General features: G+C 31.5%; 1 protein-coding gene across 1 annotated transcript; it reads left to right on the top strand.

Annotated features, from left to right (window-relative positions):
• Positions 1 to 8,568: 8,568 nt before the first annotated feature.
• LOC137918846 (low density lipoprotein receptor adapter protein 1-like) lies at positions 8,569 to 22,801 on the top strand. Its single transcript, XM_068761770.1, has 6 exons — positions 8,569 to 8,705; positions 17,016 to 17,189; positions 19,260 to 19,365; positions 20,505 to 20,679; positions 21,625 to 21,684; positions 22,038 to 22,801. The coding sequence occupies exons 1-6, from the start codon at positions 8,657 to 8,659 to the stop codon at positions 22,116 to 22,118; spliced, it is 645 nt and encodes a 214-aa protein (XP_068617871.1). The 5' UTR covers positions 8,569 to 8,656; the 3' UTR covers positions 22,119 to 22,801.
• The last annotated feature ends 72 nt before the right edge of the window (positions 22,802 to 22,873 follow it).

Here is a 22,873-nt window from a genome sequence, read left to right on the forward strand (position 1 = left end):
CTATATATTTATTTACTATATAATTTCGTTACATCTTGTTAATAGATATGTGACAATTTATACACAAAATATATACAATGTCAATTATCATAAACAGATATGTTCCTTTTATATCCTGACATTAGTCATGTTGGATCTTTATTTACTAATTATTATAATAAATAGGCTTTAGGAAAAATGTAAGTCCAAAGTTATATATTCATACACTGTTTAAAATTTGATGAATATGTAACATAGAATTGTGATATTATAAATGTTAATGAGTTTTTTTAATTGTATGAAGGAAAAATATAACAAACATAGTTCTTATAGGAGGGAAACATGTTTTCATTTATTATTTATGAACAAATTATCCAATAGGATAATAGAAGTCTTACAATACTGTGTTTGTTCTTATTTGCCAACCGAAAAAAAAATATATTAAAGAACTCTTCAAAGTAATTATTTGTTACTGTACTACAGAATTAACTAAACCATAAAGTACAATAAAGGATAAATTCTAGCAATAACAATTTCATCAAGAGTTGAAATACAATTTTTTTTTAGACAAATTTATATTACTTTCTAGTTTAACAATATTTTTTGTTAATTGCAAAATCAGTGAATTCATTATAACATATAAATAGTTACTTTTAATCTAATTATTTATATAATATTTAAACTTGTTCTATTTACACTTGATGAATGTTAACAGGTGATTGTTAATAAATATAATTTCATAAATTTTATAGTTATAAAAGTTTGTACAAATACCCTGACCACAATAATGACGGATAAATTAAAGCATCAAAAACGACTCAAATTAAATATTCTAAATCGAAAGCTTTTTGGTTGTGCTACGATAGTGGGGATGAATTAGGGTCATGTCAGTTGAATGCGTGACTAGAGGCATGTCCGTTGATCATTATTTGGGATCAGTTAAATGAACACAGCTATTTGAACGTTTCAATTATTTGTCTTCTGAGTCGATTGCACGTACATCGGAATATTAATGCACATAGTTATATTTATTTAACAGGGGAACTATAGTACCTTCTACAGTGAAAGTGAAGTTGATGATTGGAAATTTGAATTAAATTATCGTTTCATACATGTCGTAAGGACAATTGCATTAACTAAATACGATAAGCGCAAGAACTGACTTGCGGCGTTGCTTGGCCTGTATCCAAGAGGGTGCTTTAAAATATTATTCGATGGTTGATTATTAAATACTTTATATTTTTTTGTTTTGAGAATGATTAGAACGTTTTATACGTATTTTTTAATAACATATAGTCACAAAACCGTCACGATTATTTTAAAAAAATGTATTTTTCTTACTAGCATTGCCCTATGACCCTTTACTATCACGCTTGATAGATGGCATTATTATCAATTTTTTCTAGTCAATTATGGCAAAAAAAGATGTCAGTCATTCAATCTTAAAATGTTATAACTTAATTTCCAATATTGGTTAAAAACTGTTTTAAAAAACTATTAATTTTTTTAAAGTGATCGCTTACAGCTACTTGCTATGTGTCAACTTTCAATATTTTACAAACATATTCATAAGTTATCGTATAGTTATTAGTTTTAGAAGATTTGCGAACAGGATTGTGTAAAACCTAATAAGAAAAAATATTTGGTCAAAATTAATTAAAAATATCAAAGGTAAAAAAACATTCAAATATTTTCATAGTAAAAATATTAAGGTTAATACTCGATGTTAATGATATTGTTCGATCTGATTAAAATTCGCAAATCGCTTAGTTACAGAGCAAATGTCTATGCTATTCTATTGTTTCTGAAGATGTTGTGATGATGCTGTTAGCCCTAAGGCTTTTACAGCTTCATCGGTACTGAGTTCACGGAGCGGAAGGGTTCGTGAACTAGATTTAAACTAAAAACTAAAAGCTGGGGAGGCGCCTACCAGTTGCACGGGGACGTTTGCACGTTGTTAAGGCTCTTCGCGGTAGAGCTTTGACGGGGTCTGTTGTTGGAGTGTGCTTGCGGGTTAGGACGGCAGCGTGGATCACAGGCGAGTCGAAGAGGGATCCGGATCCAACCACGGTTCGCCCACGCTGTTCGCGGTTAGGAAGCGGGCGGCCGCTCACTAAAAACGGGTGTTGTGGCGTGGTGGGTGTTGTTTGTTTTGTTATGTAGAACGCGACCTGTGTAAAGTGTTGCAGGTGCAGTGGTTGCTGAACAGAGCAAATATGACGTATATTTCAAGCCTCATGATCATGATCGATGAAGCGATTTTGCGTGGGATATTATTTGAACACTGAATTTGTTTTTAAAAACATAGCAGAGAACTATTGTAAATCAATATGAAATAATTGAAAATAAAATTCACGGTCACGTCGAAGTGGTTCGTGCTACAAATGAACTACCACTTTAAGACTAGTTTGTGAGGCGGGTTAGGGAGCATTCAGATTAACAATTAGTGTCAGTCGTAAGCATTAGTTCCCAAGTGGTCCAGAAGGACCCCTAGGGGTGCGCGAGGGTCTAGGTGGGTGTGACACAAAAATTGGGTTTCACAATTTCTAAGCGATATACATGGATATTTTGATTTCGATAGTGTTGAACTATAAATTCGGCATGACGTCTTCTATCAATGATTATATTTTGAGAATTTTAGCCATTTGAAAGTTCTGTTTCGCATCCTCTTGCGAAGGTGGCCGGGTTTCTTGCATAAACTCGCCACCGGAATCCAATGATAAGACTAGGTAGTGTAGGCTTTGTTTGAACATCAAAATGTTGAATTCATTAAATATGAAGTTTGTGAGCCCAGCGGTATGGATTGAGATTTGCCATCGTACGTCGCGGGTTCGATTCCCGGAAAACACTCATATATAATTTACACCTATACACTCATTAATTATAAACAATTGTTACTGCCTCACAAACAAGTTTTCAGAGTATAGGCAGCAGCGTGATCTGTGGACTATAATACAACAATACGATCGCCAACCAGTCTGCTAAGCATGGCGTTTATGGTATATTCCCTCATAGATACTTCAGGGGAGGCCTATAACTCAAACGAATGATTGACCTTCCTTTAGTGCAGATCTTAATCCGTTTGATTACAAAATATAGTAGATTTTGGAGGCTAAAATGCTACCTAGAATTGAAAATCTGGAAAGCCTAGAGTTATCGCTGAGAAAAGTATTGACCAAAATAGATATGTATATGATATATTGCAGCGGTCCCTGGGTAGCCGTAGAGACTAATGGAAATGTCGGATATTTTAAATAAATTTTGATTTTATATTCAATTTTAGCTTAATACCTATTTTAGTGAAATTAATTAATTAGTTTTGTTTTCAAAAGTCAATACACTTGTGGCAGTGTTTAGGTATTCACTATGTAGAATATAGAAGCAATGTTACCAAATAAACTGGGTTTTTTTATATAGTAATTTAATGTTCCATGGTATAGGAAACTTACTAATAACAACAACATCTAGTTTCATCAATATTTTTAATAGCCAAAACGAGTTAAAATGGTAGCTATAATTTTAAACAAGCTAAGCGCTCCCTTTCAGAACATCGTTTTAGATTTGAAAGAACACGTTTTTTTAGTAGATATTTCTTACCGCGTCTTTCTGCAGGAAATAAAGGACACATAAGGGTATCTTGAATGAAAGACTGTAGTATGTTCTTCATGACTGTAGTGTGTTCAATGTTCTTTTTGCATAAGATTGAATTGACAATGAATTTCGTGGGAATGAAAATAGTAAAACCTTTTTTGTAGTAGTTCTCTTTTGTTGGAAGCTGCGTAATATTGTGGGAAGTATTATTTAGCCATCACAAACTGGCGAGGAAACATCAGAGTGTCCTTTTTATAATCGCGTCGCAGCAGCGTTTTTACCAGAGATGTGCGAGGTGGTGTGAAAATTCGTAGCAAATTGATCTCAAGTGCGGGAATTATCGAAAGTTAAATCAACTGTTTTGGAAAAACTAATAAAAATCCTCCGTTAAGTTGATGATTTTTAATTTCGTTACATATCCAAAATCTTTGCTGTCTTATATGTCAAAAGAGTAATAATAGTATCTTTTGCTTCAATTTCTATCATCGCAAATTGATTTGTTGTCCAATGTATTCTGTATACACAGAGGGTGGACCAACTGGATAAAGACAGTCTTGAAGAGTAAATGCAAACCAGAATACCAGCGATGCCCGATTTACTTTGACAAGCGGCTGGGTACGCTTGACGAGGGGACCGTTTCTGCCTACAGCGTGCTTCGACAGGTTCAGCTGGACACGATCTTGGTTTAAATGTTCACAAGGCACGGAGGATTCTCCGAGTAGAGATGTGGACAGGACCATGGTGCAGCCAGTCATCGGCTATCCTGCGTTCAGACCACTGCGATCTTATTGCCAGATCAAGTTAGCATCTGTAATCAGGTGGGACACCATCATCGCTCTAATGGGCGACAAGGAACTTCTGTATTGAATATTTTAGAGTCATGTGTTTCTAAAATATGCAAAAAAGCGGCACAGTTTATTAGTACGAATGACTGAAATCTAAGTGAAAATAAAAATTATAAACCTAACAAAAGCAGTAAATGAAAAAGTTACTAAACATAATATTGGACTAAATGACAAAAATTTTAAATTAGGAGGTAAAATAGTTGTAATGTATGAAATGATTACATTCAATATAAGAAATGTAAAACAAAAAGATAGTAGTTAAAATGTAGTAAACTGGTATTTTACAAAATATAGCGAAGGATGTGAGACGATATGTGCAAGGAGTGTAAAAACCAAAAGAGTGACAAAAAAGAAAGAAGAGTGGAAGAATTTGTGAGATTCCAAAAAAAAAGTTTTTTTTTTTATTTGGATCCATATCGCTACTTACTGTCATTAACATAACACTTTAGAATTTAATGCTATGACATAAACGCTTGTATTTAAAATAGCATTAAAACGATTAATACTTTTTGCTATTTTCAAATCTTAGGCGCTAATACTGTTTAGTTCGATTTTGGGAGCATATTTGATATTTTTAGTATCCATTAGGTTATGGAATTAATATTAGTGTATTAATTACATCTTTTTAAAAGTAATTAGATGTTTTTGAAGGTGGCTACTTAAATTAAGGTGATCAATATTATTATAATTAATTTTGCTGTATAACAGCAGAATTAAAGCAGTCGCCTGAAAGCTTGCTACTCAGTGGGAACATTAACGGAAAGATTATTTACGGTTAGTACAATCTGTTTTAAAGCACGAAATTTGACAACAAAGAAATTTGTCGAATTATTAGTTTTCTAATCCGGTTACATAAATTTAGAGACGCCCTGATCAGATGGCCGCTGGGGCCTTAAGGTTTTGGCGAGAAGTCAACGGATCGGAAAGCGCATTATAGGATACCAAGGTGGTTCCATCTTGTTGTGGTCGTTGGAAGACTTGATGCAGGTTGTTTCCAACTAGTCCTATTGGAAATGTACGGGGAGGTTACGGGTACATGTCCAGCATTAGACGTATTATGGCTGAAATTATGATAAATTATTAGAAGATATAATGGCACCAATGCAATAAAATGTAGATATTTATAATTATACTGGAATTAATAACTGTAGTACAAGTAGAGACATCACTGACCTGTGATGGTTTGTGTTGTATCGGAATAATAAATAGGAAGGTTGTAAAATTTTTCACACTTCCTATAATATTCAAAGAACGGTTATTTCTATTTTAAGTAGCTTTCAAAGGTACAATAGGTGTGGTGCAACGAATGATATTATCGTTTTTGGAATATAGGTTACTACCACTGTTATATACTGTCAAATAAGTGGTGTTAGAATGTTGCACTTTGTAATTTAACTATTAACTAAATAATTTCGTTAAGCGACAATATGCAGGAGCAGAAGTATCTTAAAATAATAAATAAAATAGTTAAAATAAGAATGTAAGGAATAATGTTGCCATATTAGTAACGTCTTAATTAATGTTAGGCGCTAACATTTGAACGAGAGGTCAATAATCTTTCAATATAAATTCTATTAAGAGTCGCCTAGAAATTTACGCGTAAATTGCATAAAACAGAACAAATTGCTATGAAATGATTAAGGAAACTATGCTTAACCATATCATTATTTGTTGCGGAATAATTTGTCTCGAAGTGTTCAGAATAGAGAGGTGAAATTTAAATATTATCGATACCTGTAAATGTTTACATAAAAACTAATCGTAATTCCGACACTATGACAGGTTTAAAGACAATGTCTTGGCTCTGCCTGTCTCTAAGCTTTTTTTTAAATATATTTAATATTATAAATGTAAATGTATTTAATAGTCAATGTAAACTAATTTTAATGCGTATTAAAATTTTGTCGATAATCTTAAATTTTATATCGATTCATCCCTATTGGAGATATAATTATTTGGCGGCAAAAAAGAAGTGGGGGCTTTAGAGTAAAAGCTCCATTATTGCGTCAGGCATGATCGTATGAACCTGTCGTTTGCATCAGAATCAAGTTGTCCGAGTAGTTCTGCACAACGTGCATGCAAAATAAACATTAAACATAATTACGAAAATATGAAAAATAAAAATGTAAAAATCCACAGAATATGTAATTTTAACTACATTGATTTTTATATCTTTTGTTCAACTGTATTAATTTGTACCAACAAACATGACGCTACAAGTATGTTTACAAATTTTAGGAATTGTATAAAAGTTTCTTTGACGAAGCCTTCCTATGTCTTTTCTAATACACTCCTAAAAAACCTAGTAGACATCAATTAGTCAATACAATACGTCAGGCGACGCACCTGACGTAGATTTTCGGGTCGTAAATCCCAAGAAGCTGTAGAAGCCAAAAAGATTAACAACGTCTAGCCCCAATCGAATATAGTCTTAGAAACTCTTACTAGCATTTATATATTCAGTTACTAATTTAATGTCAATATTAAAAAAATATCTACATTTGAATAATAAACTTTTTGATATAATTTTTATATAATTGTCATAGTAATATGTAACGAGGTTAATCAGTAAATCTTTTGATTGATCAGTTTTTCCACATATATTTGATCGTCGTATCAGCCAATAGACGCTCACTGTAAAGCATAGGCCGCCCTCAAAGATATATATGGAAATATACAACAATAGCCATGCTTGTCAGGCGAGTTGGCGGTCGCAGTGTGGTATTATGGTATGCAGAAGACGTTACTGCTCATCCTTAGGAAACTTGTTTGTGATAATTGGCGATCCTATTTAATTTATTTACAAAGTGTTAATTATATATATTTAATACTGTATCCCTGGCATCAAACCTACAACCTGTGGTTGCAACTCTCTGTACTCTACCGCTGAGCTACCACTGCTTAAATTGATATATTTAGCATAAAAGATTAATTTCAGATTATTTTTTTAAGAAGAACAGATATCCACAATGTTTAATAGACAGGGTTTTAAAATACTGAAGTATTGTTTATTATTTGCTGAAATCGAATATGGAATATTCGGAGCGCAAATATAATAATTTTTCGAATTCATGAAGGGTCATAGAGTTTGATTCGTCATATGATTTTTTTAATTACATTTAGAGTTTCATATTTGTTACGTTACGTTACGTTTGCGTTATTTGGTATCTGATGCTTTATATATCAAGCCTATATAAAGCATCAGATACCAAATAACGACAACACACAACGTTCATACAAGGAAAAGAAACTAAATAATTATGTTTATTACCTTATTAAATGGCGTTACCAAAATTTATGCCGCGAAATCGTCTCTCTACAACATTAAAATTTGACACGAGGCACCCAATAGAGGCTTAACACCAGTAAGATAAAGAATATTTAAAACGGATGTTGATTAAAATAAAACTGTATTAATTTTATTATAATTGAACATTTTTATGTAAATTATTTTCCTCGGCAAAAGTCTACAGAATCTCTCGACATATTTATAGTATATCATTATCAGAGATGAAGTATTCGTATTTAATATACACTCCAGACTTTGTACTTTATTGAATAATTTTAAAATTTATCTTCATGGCAAATACTAAAGTACAGGACAAACAGGCAGTTTTTATTTGGCCGAAATTTAATAAGTTATATTAATAGAGACAATAAAAATGTCACAGATTTTCACTAGATAGGTAGTTAAAATATATTATTTATTGATTAATCAGGAAGTGTGTTCATTTACCGGTAAATAAAATTTTATGATATTTATAACATACAAGTGATAAAAAATGTGTAATATAGATATTTTTTAAAATTTCTTAACCAAAAATGTAAGGCATGATAAATAAAAATATACTAAATTAAGCTAGAAGATTATAAAGCTTTGTAACTGATGAAAGAAAAACAACACATTTCTTCATTCACATTATATTTTTGTATATATATTACATAAAGGTTAAATGAAACTTTAGATTGAGTAAAATCATCTGTGCATCCAAATTACCATTTTATAGAGAGATGTATGATGAAATTTAATAAATAAATAAAAAATAAAAATTAATGCGTACATATATGCGTCAAAGAATCATGGACGTGGTGTCCATATTGCTTTTAAATAATACTATCGGACACATCGCTACTTCACACCGCGAAGGGTTGTTGGAGGAGACGCGTGTGGCGCAGTGGTCAACGGGATATTACGCGGGAAAGTTTATTATTATTTTAACAAAGTAGTTATCGGAAAAAAAATGACTACGCTTTTAAGAAAAATGTGGAAAACCCACTCTAAACACAAAAGTGAGTATTCCAAAAATTATATTTGTAAACGGTAAATTATGAAAACTAAAATTAATAATTGTCGCTTATATGTTATTGAGATAAGCACTTAATACAGTTGTAAATATTATTAATAATATCTTAGACTATATTTACATTCAATTTTATTATTTAATAACATTTTTGTTTATAACATAGTTAGTATGAATTATTTGGATGAATTATCATTTTTCTACAGAATAAAAAAAACATTTACTTTAAATTATGACAGTAACATTGTTGTATGCAGGCGAAAGAAGTAAAAAGAACATTTCGAAGTATTTTGTATCATTTAAATTAATGTATTCATCAATATTAATTAAATTTCCTATTCAATATTCGTATTTAATATACATAAACAACAATAACATGGAAGTTTATAAACAGTGAATCATTTCAACAAAATTATTTCAACAAAGGAATATTTTTCATTAAAATTTACATGGGCTTGTCTGACTTAATTTTGAGTTTGTTCAAAGTAAGATTTAAAATTAAAAAATTACCTAATTAGTAACAAAATACGAACAATTAAGAATTTCATTTAAGAATTAATTAATTAAGGATAACTATTGGAAAGGTTCACACACCTATTTTCTGTTTAGTTCTGTAAAATTGAATGAACCTTATTTGAGGTCCCGACTTGAAGATATAAATAATTATTTACTCGGTTAAAATCAATTTAAATATTTATCAACGGATACGTTATTATTCTATTAAAACTTGTTATAAAATGAACTTTAAATTTAATAGAATATATTTATTAATTCTACACACAAGTAATGTTCAGCATAAAAAATGTTTCGTTTTTGATTTAAAATTGAACCATCATAACTTTAATTCAAAATAATAATTATTCTTTATTAAATAATCTAATATTCTACAAAAATTATTTTATGTGTTTTCATAAAATAAATTAAAAGTTCGTAATTAAATTAATCAGGGGTAATACAAAACATGAATAAATACTTTGGGAAAGTTGCCCTATTTTTGATAAACGAAGACAAATAAATTTTCCGTTGTTTATATAAAATTTATATAAATATATATAATAATACTATGAATATTATTTTATATATTTATATAATGTGATACAATAAGTTATTTCTTTAAATATTAGAATTATGTTTACCAAAGATAAGCTTATTTTAAGATAGGTGTGGGATACACTATCAGTAATAATTAGATATTTTTTGTGTATATAAATGTTTGTTCACAACTTTGTTAACAAGATATGGCGAAAAGTATTGCATGATATTCATCGCAAAGTAACACTCTCCTGTAAGAAATCGAAGCTCTAGATTTTCTAAGGCTCTATTAAAAACTCCAAGTTAGGAGCCAGTTGTATTCGAAACGACGCGTGTGTAACTGCGTAAATGCAGTTTTCTCTCCAATTACGTTGGAATTGGGATCTCTCCGGACCGACGTAAATGGCGGATAGGTCGGCGGGAAAAAAGTTGCTATATCTGTTAACGAAAGAGGGCAACACTTAGCGGTATAGCAGGAACTATGGAATGATAAATTAGCCATGTAAGTTATAACGGAGTGATTGACCCATATGTGTTGCCGTTATCAGGCACATAAACAGGTTTAGAAATAAATGATTTCAAATGAAAAAGTTAGCTAAGAATTTTTTTTTACCATTCACATCAACCCGTGTCTTTTGATTGATCATTATAAAACTTTACAGGAAATGGTCTCCACATAATTTTCTCTATTTCTTTTCTCTTTCTTCCCTTTCCTTTTCTTTATACATCTGACTATTCATTATTATTCAATTTTCAATATTGACATAGTACAAATTTAAGCCTACATTACCTTAGTTTCCACTCAAGTAAGAGTATAACATTAATTTAATCACACGTTGCTACTCTGGAGGTATAATGCTCCCGAAGCTGCTGTACCGCGCCTTAGGTACGCGGGCAGCGAGACGGGGGAGTATTGGCCGCTTCGTTCCGTTAGTCTCCATCTTGCCTGGCTTTTCCTAGACACATTAATTTGATTTTAGCATCACTATAGTTCTTCTTAACTAACGCTGCCTAGAACAAAATCATAGTCCTTTTACGAATATAATTTATTTGTCTTTTAAATATAAATTTTTGTAGTTTATTCATTTTGATCATTGTCTGCTTCTATTACAACTACAGCTTCAAATTTACATATTTAGTATATTTATACATGTTAGTTTTATAGAGTACTTTATGTTTTTACCTACCTGCTACTCATTCTTCTGTTTCCATAATTCATTAATTTCTTTACTTACTTATTTACTACTAATTTCTAAGAAATTGCCTTTAGTGATAAGACCGACCATTGTGCTTTTTTAATTATTATAACTCTCTATATATATATATTTTCCCTAAAGTGTAGAATACAGTGTTAAATTAAAATTAAATAAGTTCATGAATTTTAGTATAATCTTGGTATACAACTGACTTTGCGAACGACATATTTGTCATTACATTTCGTACAAAATATCATATAAGGCATATTTTTAAAGTATAAAAATAGTATCAAAATGAATATAAACGAAGATCTTAATATATTTTCTTGATACTTGGCAGAAATTATAACTGTACGGCCTTGAGAGATAAGTTCATAATTTTAGTTCGAAGTCCAGAATATTTGCTGCGTAATATATGACCAAAGCATGAATCGAGAGTACGTTCGTTTATAATTAGATTAGTAATCAACAAATGAGTTCACTTGCCTAGTTCAAAGTTCCTACGGACGCGAGCTTTCATCTAGACGTTGTAATTAAAATATACAAAATTTCATTTTTTAAGCTAAGATAGAAAATGTAAATTCAACATAGATATACATGGCCATTGGGTTTGTATGTAAAAACTTTAAAGGTATGTATTGCTAATTATTCAGCAAAAAGTTTTAAATCTTTTACACCTATTTTCAATCAACCTATATACAGTGATCACTCTGAAATATATAACATTATTTTTTTTCTGTAGGAATGCAACAGACAATTAATTTTTGGCAGTACAAAGAATGCAGGGACAGATTATAAATAATAAAAAATTGTAATATGTCGTAATACGAATTTTGAAAATAGTTTTTTCTTACTATAATGTCATTATGTTATTTATTATTTCTTATTTTTGATTCTGATTGATTATTGGATAGGATGTAGTCATTATTTCACAGCCAACCAATCAATTTATATTCCGTTACTCATAATTGATTCCCATGAATGTTTATACCCTTTTCGAATATAATAATGACCACCAATACTTATATTGCATTATTTAAAATGATTTTATTTCAAATTAGTTGAACCAGCGACCTTGGTTCCGGTTAACACTCAATGAATGTACAGATTTCCGATTTTTTTTAAATGACGTATTTGAAATAAGAAATATAAATAGCGAATATCATTTATATTTGGTATTCTATTTCTAAAGAAGTTAATCCTAAAACATTCAAATAATTTAAATTGGTCCTGCCCTCTTTGAGCTTTAAGTTGTGTATTTAACATCACTTTGTTTTATTTATATCAAACATCCTATATAAAGTGAGTGTTTTTTTCTATTGGAATGCTAAGGGCCCGTAGCTTCCGGCAGTAATCTGTACAGATAGATAGCAAACAATAATTAATTTTAATATGTGTTAATCCGAATTTTGAAAACGCTACTCTATTTTAATTATATTATTTAATGTTTCTACAACTAGATTTTTTTGATCAAGTGTACGCTTACAAAACTTTTACTCCTATTTCAAAGCACTTGTATTATAGATGAACGGCTAGAATTATTTTTAAATAATTAATATTAATTAATGAATTTCAATTTCTTACTCATCTTATTCAGCACGAAAACAAATCCAAAAACACTGAATTAGTTAAAATTCGTTCACTCGTTACTGGGCCGTAAATTGTTATTAACACGACTTTTTAACGTTATATATATTATACATGTAGCCTTGTTTTCATCAGCTAATCTTACCTATCATCACCATCATTATTTAAGCTGTAACACGGATATCTACTACAGGATATAGACATCCTCCAAAAATGTCCAGTAGGACTGGTTGGAAGCGTCCTGCATCCATTCTCTTCCGACGACCATAACTGTCTGTCCACCTTGTGAGTTAATAACTTCACAACTTTAAGGCCCCAGGTGCCATTTCTTCTGTGCGCTATATAGCCTGTCCTCTGCTCCTTCAACTTCATCTGATCACCTTTGTTTCGATTTTGTAGAGAAATTTCGAATATAGCCATGGGATGAAAAAATGTATTGGCACAGATCACTGCAATAGAAATGATAATCTTAAAAATTGCACATTGTTTTTATTTAATGAAGTCGTTTTGAAATGCAGTTTTTACTAATAATAAATGTTGGGCGCACCTGCACCGTAAAGAAAAGAATGTCGCTCTGTTCTGTTACAACAACCTTTCTTTGTTCAATAATGTATATAGTTCTGATAAATCTTCACATCCGGATTTTCTACTTTTTTATGAGCATTATAAGTCAGATGGAAGAAAATTCTATTGAGAGATCGGTACCTTTCATAAATAATCGTTGCGAGATCACCTATGGTGTTGTTTAGAAAAAATTGCACTTTGGTTTTCACAACCTATTATCTCCCGTTTTGTTATAATATTATCTTTTTTTATAAATATACATGGTGTATAGTGGTCTTAAGTGTCTTTTGCTTGTCCTTCTCAGGTCTTAGGTATTTATTATCTGAACATTTGGTAGGTATTTTGACGCTTATAAAAGATCTTATCAATTCTATATTGAATAAAGATTTTTTGAATTAAAATTTGAACAGTTAACTCACTCTGTATATTTATATCATGTTTAGGAATGAAGAACTTGAGTTATCGAGAGAGGTTCTCTATTTTAAATGAATAAAGACTGCTGTATGTACCGCAATGATTGTTCCATACGGAACCCTGTTACGGAATATTTGCATTGACAAAGTTTCATGGCGTTTTATATACCTACGGGATTAATATCGTAAAAGCTTCTCACGGTCGCGCGGAGAATGAGTGGCTCGATTGGGCGACATTTGACAACTCAGTTTCCTCTTGTACTTAATACGGAAGTTCATGTCTGTCTACAAGACAATCTTCACTCAAAGTGTATTGTCGGTCGAGACACACACGTTAGCAATTTTGCGATAACATAAGTAGGTTCAAATGTTGCAGTTATAAGTGTACCCTAACATATGCGCAAAAGTATAACTTTGTGTTATATAATTACTCATAACGCAGCCCTAATGCGCTTTAGTGATAGATTCCGTCGTTTACGATCATCGTTATTAATAACAGATTTGAACTATTGACATATTAATGGTTATGCAAACAAAGACGTAAATTATTCGATATATTATTTGCCTGTTTATCCGTTTAATGAACTTTTGTAAACAATAAATGATTTCCTTACAATACTATTATAATTGTTGTAACTGAGTTCTTCGGCGATTAATAAGTTAATAATAAGCAAGAGTTTTATCTAAATTAGGAGGCAAGTTCCAAGTGACAAAATGAAGATTACACAGGATGGTTATTTAAAGCCATGACATTTATGTTGTCTGACATATTGATTATATTGATTTATCTGACACTTTTCCATCTCTTCATTTAAGGCACTATTTGGACCTAAGGAATCACTTCGTAGAAGATATATCTGCTCCTATAACATTAAACGTTCCATGAAGTAGTCTCCTAGCGTGATCTAATCCATGTATATTCCGTTCGGTTGCCCTCTTTGGGCCATGACAGTTTTTTAGAAGAAGACCACGATCTTCAATATGCATGACACGACACGACTCCTCGTAAGAAAAAATGCTTTTCACCAGAATCCCTTAATCTAGCTAAGTGACATTTCACCCACCGACGTTCATTCGTTTACAAGCTATATGACGTTTAATGTTCCAGCGCTAATTCCAATTTACATTATGAATTCTCGTCTTGGTCCTTTAACATCATTCTCGTATCGTCATCATGAATTTATCATTCACGCTACGAGTTTTATTATTAAAAAAAATCGGTCATGGAGGTTGAATCTATTCATATCCCACATCAGCATGAACACATCCTGTCTTCTACCAGCGCTCCCCGTTCCGACTTTCTGCCGTCTGACCAGTTCTGGGAAACTGTGCGGCTGCTTACCACAACACACAGTCCTCGAGTACTTTTTTCAGTCGGAAAGCGCGCCAGTATTGTCGCTGCCTTGACGAATATCGTGCCATATCCATATAACCATCCGCCGCTAACGGATACAATAGATCTAAGTTCTACGGCGTTCAATGGTTAGCATTTTTGTCAACACGGGCTTTCGTATAACGAAGGTTAGTGATCATACCGTCTCCGCACAGAAAGCGCAAATATCATCCTTGAATCCTTCGATATAATATCAGTTTGTGTATAGTCCCCGCTATTTTATCTATCCGGGAAGCAATTGTATTTATACGCTTCAAGATAGTTGGTTAATGATGTATGTAGAGTAAGATGCTCATTTTTATAAAACATATAAATTATAAAACCTTTTTATTACAAAGTGACAGGCCAATAACTTCAGATAGGTCAAAGTCTCAAGGGTAGTAAACTATAATCATTTTTAATAGTATGGCAATACGAATTGACAAAAAAAAATTACTATATTATCATTTGGATTGGATGTACTACTATACATTCACCCTTAGCTAACCTAGCTTTTACATATGTAAACAAATCATTCTGTATTTATTTTCGACATGATTGAATGGTTTCTATTTCAATACATAAAATATAAGACGTCCAGTATAAATTATTGAAAGGGTTGGTCGTTGCACTGGTTATAATCGGCGCTGATCTTGTTTGCTTTATTGCGCCTAATAAACTGACCTCTGGACCATTTTCGCTATCTGTCCCGTCTGGCCTAGATATTTTGGTATCAATATAATAAATATCCGACTGGAAGCTGATGAATGCGGTATTTGCTATAAACAGTGAATTGGATGTCTATAATTAGACTAAGAAGACTCGCACAACATATATTCCATTTGTTGTGGTACTCTGGTTCCATACACGTGTATTTTCCTCTCATTCAAATAATGTCAAGATTTTATTTGCTTTAGATCGTCTCGAATATTTCTGTGGCACCTATTTCCACCATCTAATATTAAAATTACACATGTTTATTATTATTTTATTTTTTTTATTTAATTAACTTAATAACTAAGATATATAATATAGTACAGTAAAAAGATTCTATTTGTTTTTGCTGTAGCGTCTCCATTATTGTACGTGAATGTACGGTAGCGATTTTTTTATATATATCATAGTTTATATCATATTATGAATAATCATTTGATTTTTCTAATCTAAATGCAACAGAGCGTCGTAGGTAGATTGGATGCAGGCCGCTTCCAATCGGACCAATTGCAAATCGTCGGGCGATCCCATATGTGAACTTTATACTGCTGAAATGATGTTGAAGATATATATTACATATTTTTTCATTTAAAAGACTATTCACCTTGTTACCCGCGCCTAGAATGTCACTTCGATGTACCATTCAATGTTATGACTGATCATTTTTTCGAATATGGCGAAGAAAGAGACAGCTATAAAGTACACTAACTCTTTTTTAGACAACCATAATAACGTGGTTCACCAGTTTCAAATTTTTATATCACGACTTTTTTGTTCCAACACGAAAACTTACAATTTATATTATTCTGATTTTGACAATGTTTACAGAACAAAATACAACTGGGGCAGTATAAAGATCTTCAAACCTGAAGATTATTCTGAAATCATTTTTGGTCTAGTCCGTAATAAACATGTACGCTTGGCATTAAGCAGTGATGGACAGTTACGAAACGATTTTTATTATTTATTAAAGTTGAGTGTATTTATCTCGTCTGTTAAATTGTTTTCTTTATAATCTTTCTGTAATAATTAAGAGATCTTCAACATTTCTAATGCCTGCCGGTAAAATGTCTGTCCTATTAGATATAGTATTTACGGATTTGGAATATTAGGACATGTGTAAGAGATATCCGTTGGGGCTTAAAGGTTTTTGAATGGCGACCACGAGCTGGTAAACGTGGCGTGGGTGGCCCCTTACGAGGTAGACCAACGACATCGTTAAAGTCGCGGGAAGTCTTTGGGTGCGAGCAGCGCAGGACTAGTCATCGTGGCGATCTTGGGGGAGACCTGTGCCTTGCAGTAGGCATTCATTGACTGAAAAGAAGAATATAAGGTTTTGTCACCACCAATCTGTTCTGGGCTGATGGACAATTAGGTTACTCTATGAAGTGTTACGAAGTCATCAATTTTATTTCTTCCAGAACTATGTGAAGAGTGGGCGCTGGCGGAGTGCGAGGGGGACGGATGGTGGCGAGAAGCTCGCGACGGGAGCGGACAGGGTGATGTCCGTTACGCGGGCGTGGTGCCCGTAGAGCGGGCCGCCTCCGCCCCCGCTACAGCACATGCTGTACGCTCCGCCTTACATACTGTAAAGTGTAAGACAATATTTTGAAACTTTAAGCAACTAACAATTCAAGCGTCTACCGCATGAAATAGCTCAATGAAATTCATTTTTTCGTAATCATGTTTTAAATTATAATTGCTCTTATACAGTGTTTCTCAACGCATGGCCCACACCGCACAGTGGGGCAATTTTATTTTTTTAAAGGAAGCAATTCGGAAGTAGAATCGACACGATTTTAATCCTTTCGATTTAATATAAAAATTGTACTATATGTAACATAAAGGATGTAAGAAATTTAGAAAGGATAAGGTGGGGGTACATAAAAGGATGAATTATACTGCTCTAATGAAAACGATAACTCTGCCAAATTTGTTTTGATTTAGTGTTTAACATACAGAGTGGTATAAAGAAGCTTTATAGAACTTTATATAGCTTATAAATCAACAAAAAATTCTAAAAGCTTTTATAACTTTTCCAATAACCCTGTATAAAATGATCTCTCTAAAATATGTTACATTAGTTTATTTTTTTCTATTGGAATATGTCAGTAAGTTAAGTCCTGGCAGTATAAAGTCTACAGGGACAGATGCCTATATCTAACTGAGGACGTCGTTCTCTTTTTAAATATTGAAGATATTAGTTAAACTATTCTTCACACGCACCAAACGAGTCACGCAGCTTTCTCTATAAGGTGCAATGCTTGAAGTATTCTCGTGAACGATCGTTGGAGGCATTGATTAATTCGTCTCTCCCCATGAAAGAATCGTTGCACTCAATAAATATTTTCAAACTAGAATGGTAATGTGCACTCATTTTAAAACTTGGCTTGTGGAAAATGAAAATATTAGTTGATAGGAATCGACATTTATCATCATTATTTCAGCCATTTATCACTCACTAGATGCCGATGTCCTCTATAGATTTCCGGTCAGTGGTCTCCTCTCCAGATCCTTAAGGCCCCAGCGTTCATCTCTCTTACATGCTGTCTGTGGCCTATTCACTGCCACTAATATTTTCCCATTCGCTGGGTTATGTCGGTTATTTTCATTCGTCTACGGATCTCATAGAGAAATTCAGAGAATGGTTCTCACTATGGAACGACTGAATGGACGAATGATTTTGTTATGTTTTTTATGTTATATGGCTAGGAGGGATGACATTATTACGAAAATAATCAAAAGCAGTTACTATGTTTATTTGTTAATATGACGAAGAAATGGGATATCATTTCTTCGTTAAACCGTTAACTCTATGGTCAAGGTAAAATAATATAATTTTTCTTTAATAATTTTTGTCTGATTTTATTAACTCCGATGAAGGTAAGGAATGTCGAGTCCATCTTTTGATTCATATAAGACGTGCTAAGTCACTATATATATTAAAGAAAATGGTTAAGAAATATTTACTAGACGATTGGTTAATTATTAAGTCAAGTGCGATCCAAGTCAGGTTGATGTTTTATTTATTTTATTTTTTATTTATTTATTTAATATTCTTTATTGTATACGAAAATAAGAAACATTTAATAAGTTTTACAATAATATACAAAAAAGTACAATGGGCGGTCTTATCACACAAGGCAATCTCTTACAGACAACCATAATATGAAAAGACAATATATTAAACAATATTTACTACCGTGTTTACAATTATGTAATATACTTTATTTTAGTTATTAATCTCTCTACTGTTTTTCGATACTATGGTTATCTGGAAGAAATTTCCTCGTGTGAAAAATTGCCCATTGTACTCTTTCTTAATTGTCTCTCTGTGTAAAGTGTCTCTCTATGTATTTTTCAGCGTGTACAATTAGGTATTAAATCAAATTAATTTGTTACATTTCAAATAAACTTTGTAAACTTAACGTAATTGAACTTAATGAACTTGATCCGTGATAGATTATTTTGAAAAATTATAGAAAAGTGGCGGAAAACCATCTTAATTTTTAATTCTATTTTTAAAACGTCACTTGTGTTTTTACTGGCACTATTTATTAAATAAAGCTTATATTTAATCAGAAATTGGCAAATAAATTATGAATTGGCTTAGAAAAAATGCATTGTTATTAACATTAAACATTTATTTTTATTTATTTTTTCAGCTTCAAATAAAAAGCTGCAACGGGTCAACTTAGACATAAGTGCAAGAGGCATTTTGGTGACCGACTTCGAGACACAAGAGAGCGTTCTTAGTGTATCAATATACAGGTATGATACTCTTTATACAATTTTAAATGTTAATTATAATTAGTAATGATCCTAACAAATTACGATAAATTTTGTTATAATTTTGAGACGAAGCTAAAATTTTTCGATATGTTTGGGCGTCTTAAAAAATTTTAATTTTCCTTAGAGTATAACAAAATATTCCAGTTTTCAAAAAAAAAAAAGGAAATACTTCATATTATCTTTGGAGACAATCATTGAAATGAGACTTATCTTAATTAATTATCGTTTAATGTCGGCGTCTTGTGGTGTTTAAATTGTTGTGTCTAGTGACTGAGATATAATTGAGATTAAAATATATGTTTGATATAATTTATTGTATATATTGCAGAGAAAATTGCTGCTGCAATTAAAATGACTGTTTCATGACAGAGAAGTAATATATAATATAAAACAATTATGATTGAATAAATAATAAACATAATAATAAATGATCGTCTGATTTTTGTGTCAAAGGTCTTCAATTCTATTTTAAACTGTATGTTTTGCGTTCGAAGATTAAATATGTTTTATTTTTCAAGTTTTGTTTATATTACGTAAATTAATAGAATGATGAGGAAGAACCTATTTTTCATAAAAAATGCATGCCGTTTCAATGGCGTTATTGTCATCAGGCGATAAAAAATAATAATGAAAAATTTCGTGCTTTATTTTTTTTCGTGTTCATGATTATAATATATTTATTATTAGTATTTGCAAATAAATATATGTGCATAAGTAAATGTATTTATTTGTCTTTGTTGCAACGTAATTTATATATATATATATATATATATATATATATATTTATTATATTCTGTACTGTTTCTATCTAAAAACATATGTCATGTGTTATTCGATATATTAGATATAATAATTTTCATAATTGCTTCGTAATAATAATGAATAATTTTTAACACTAAACGTAGAAGTGTACTTGGCTAAAAATGCCTGCGGCATAAAGTTCGCCTTTTTACAGCAGTGTAAAAAAAGCAAATGTTATAATTATTTACAAATATGATGGTATAATTATAGTTATTAACTATATAAATAAACAAAGAAAAGAGTACATAATAAAATGGTACGAAAGTAAAGCTTTACATTTACTGCATAAGCGGAGCGTCAATAGTAGCGTATTCCAGAATATCGTATTGCTCGGCGGATGCAGCGAATGCTCGTGTGTTCGCGGTGGTGGAGGGTAAGAAGACAAGCGGAGCGGACGAAAGCCACGTGGTGCACGTATTCGTCTGTGCGAGAGGGAAGCAGGCACGAGCGCTAGCGTTGTCTCTAGCACACGCTTTCAATGATGCATATCAGGTTAGTTATTTTAGTTACTGCCAAATGTAGTTCACATGAACATTTATTACTCCACCGGAATTGGAGTGAGCGCTGTAGGCACATAGGGCTGTTATACACGATACGTGGAAGCTTAGACCTGGGCAGCCGGGGGAGGTTCAGTTTTCCTCGTGCGCGTATCGTTGGACATCAAGGGGCCGTTTTAAAAGTACGAAGGACTTCCTTAGAAGGGATTTTACATGGCAGGACAGGGTATCTTATGTGTGTCTAGAAGATCATCTCCCGAAATCACAAATACACATAGATATCACCAGATTCGAAGGCTAACAAAGTTGTAAATCACTTTGACAAAGCTCTGAAGAGCTACTGAAAGAAATTGTCTGTTTGTTTGTCACTTCATACGCTTGTAATAATCCGATTCGTGGGTGCCCGAGGAGATCAAACTTCAGTTCGAGCGCTTGCTTCAAAAAGACGGTCGTTGTTCAAAAACCGTATTAACAGCTTAGCTAACACTTGTTATACATCCAATGTTATGTTGAGTTGTTAATATTTGTGTAAGGTTATAGTTTGTTTGAATCACTATCGAATATTTTTCATTTGATTTGCTTTTTTTTTTTCAAAAACGCTTGATGTAATAATGTGATGTAATTTACGAGCTTGTAATTATGCATAGAACCATCGTATTTTACAAAATGAAGAAGCAACGGCGTGTTGGACTTTCGTGTATATCCTGTACGTCTGAAGTTAAAAGAATAAATAGCATTTACTCATTAATTAATATTTGCATGACATGGCCATTATATGTTTCGTGTTTGGGGATTTAATCTAAGATTTTGGGTTTTCTTTATGTGATCAAATCAGGAATAAGGAGATCCACCTGTGATATGCTTGAAGAATTGACCTGAATACGTAAAAAATATGTAAAAAAATATTTTATTACAATTTTCAAGAAGATCTTTTTTTCAGGCATGGCAATCCAATCAAGCTAGCTCCCTTCAATCCAATGGCAAAAGATTAGCACCATGGGTATGTTTAACATAAAATTTGTAATGTTTAAAATATATTATATATATTGTAATGCAATTTTGTAGGTAAATGTTAATTCTATTATTTGGTTTTATGGCTGGCAAGTCAACCTTTACTTAATGTAAAATAAAAATGTTTTGATTTTTACACATAACTTATTTATTATACGAACAAAGTTATTTTAGACACAAACTTATTTTTATTTTTAAAGTAAATAATAAATAAGTTTTACGTGTTTAATTTAAAATATCTAATTGATTCTTTTATGATTAAAGACTATTCAATTATTTTTTTCACATTTTTTAATATTAATTGTCAATATATTTAAAATACTTAAGATATTTTATTCCCAGGTCCGGTTTCCTGATGAGTCGGATGAAGAAGCGGACAGCGAACATTGGCAGTCGCCCGCGCCGCTTGTCAGTTTCACATGACCTTTATTTTTAGACTTTATTTATTTGATTTACTCACATGTTATATAAGAGCGAATATATGAAATAATAGATTATACATGTGACTTGAAAATATTTTTTCGTAAAGAATGCGGTCATCTTGGTGTGTAAAATATTTAATGATAGAAAAGTGCTTTAATTTTGTTATATTTAACTATTTCTTATTTACCAATGTTTGAAACAGTACGGATAAAGTTTTTCATTTTAAAGGTTTTTATGTACTTTTTAAAATACTTTCTTTCTTTATACTTTCGTTCTGTAATTCATTTATTCATATAAATTAAGAAATATCATTATTTTATACACGATTATTTGTTTTGTAATTTCTTGCTAATCAAATTCGAGTAGCAATCGCCTATAAATTTATTCTTTTTTAATTAAATTCAGAATATTTTTATTTTAATCAGGTAAGGGATGGTCATTGTGGCCCTACTATAAGAGATTTTTGAAAAGGATTTTGTTTTTTTTTTAAAAACAAAATAAAGCCATATGATTATAAGATGTTTTAATAATACATTAAAATTATTAATACATAACTAAAGATCATTGCAAGTTTTATGTAGAATGTTCTATTGTTATTTAAATGTTAAGAATATTATATCATTAGATTTAAGTAGATTAAAAGATAAAAAGTGGTTTATTCTACTCATGTAAGCTTTGTGAAAATAAAATATCATTATTTAAAGATTGTTTTTTTTAATTTTTAATATTCGCCGTCAAAACGAGCGGCCACTTTT

Source organism: Battus philenor, unplaced genomic scaffold, assembly GCF_028537555.1.
Source record: "Battus philenor isolate CCGP_79_NKW_IND1 unplaced genomic scaffold, ilBatPhil1.0.hap1 SCAF_15, whole genome shotgun sequence".
NCBI lineage: Eukaryota > Metazoa > Arthropoda > Insecta > Lepidoptera > Papilionidae > Battus > Battus philenor.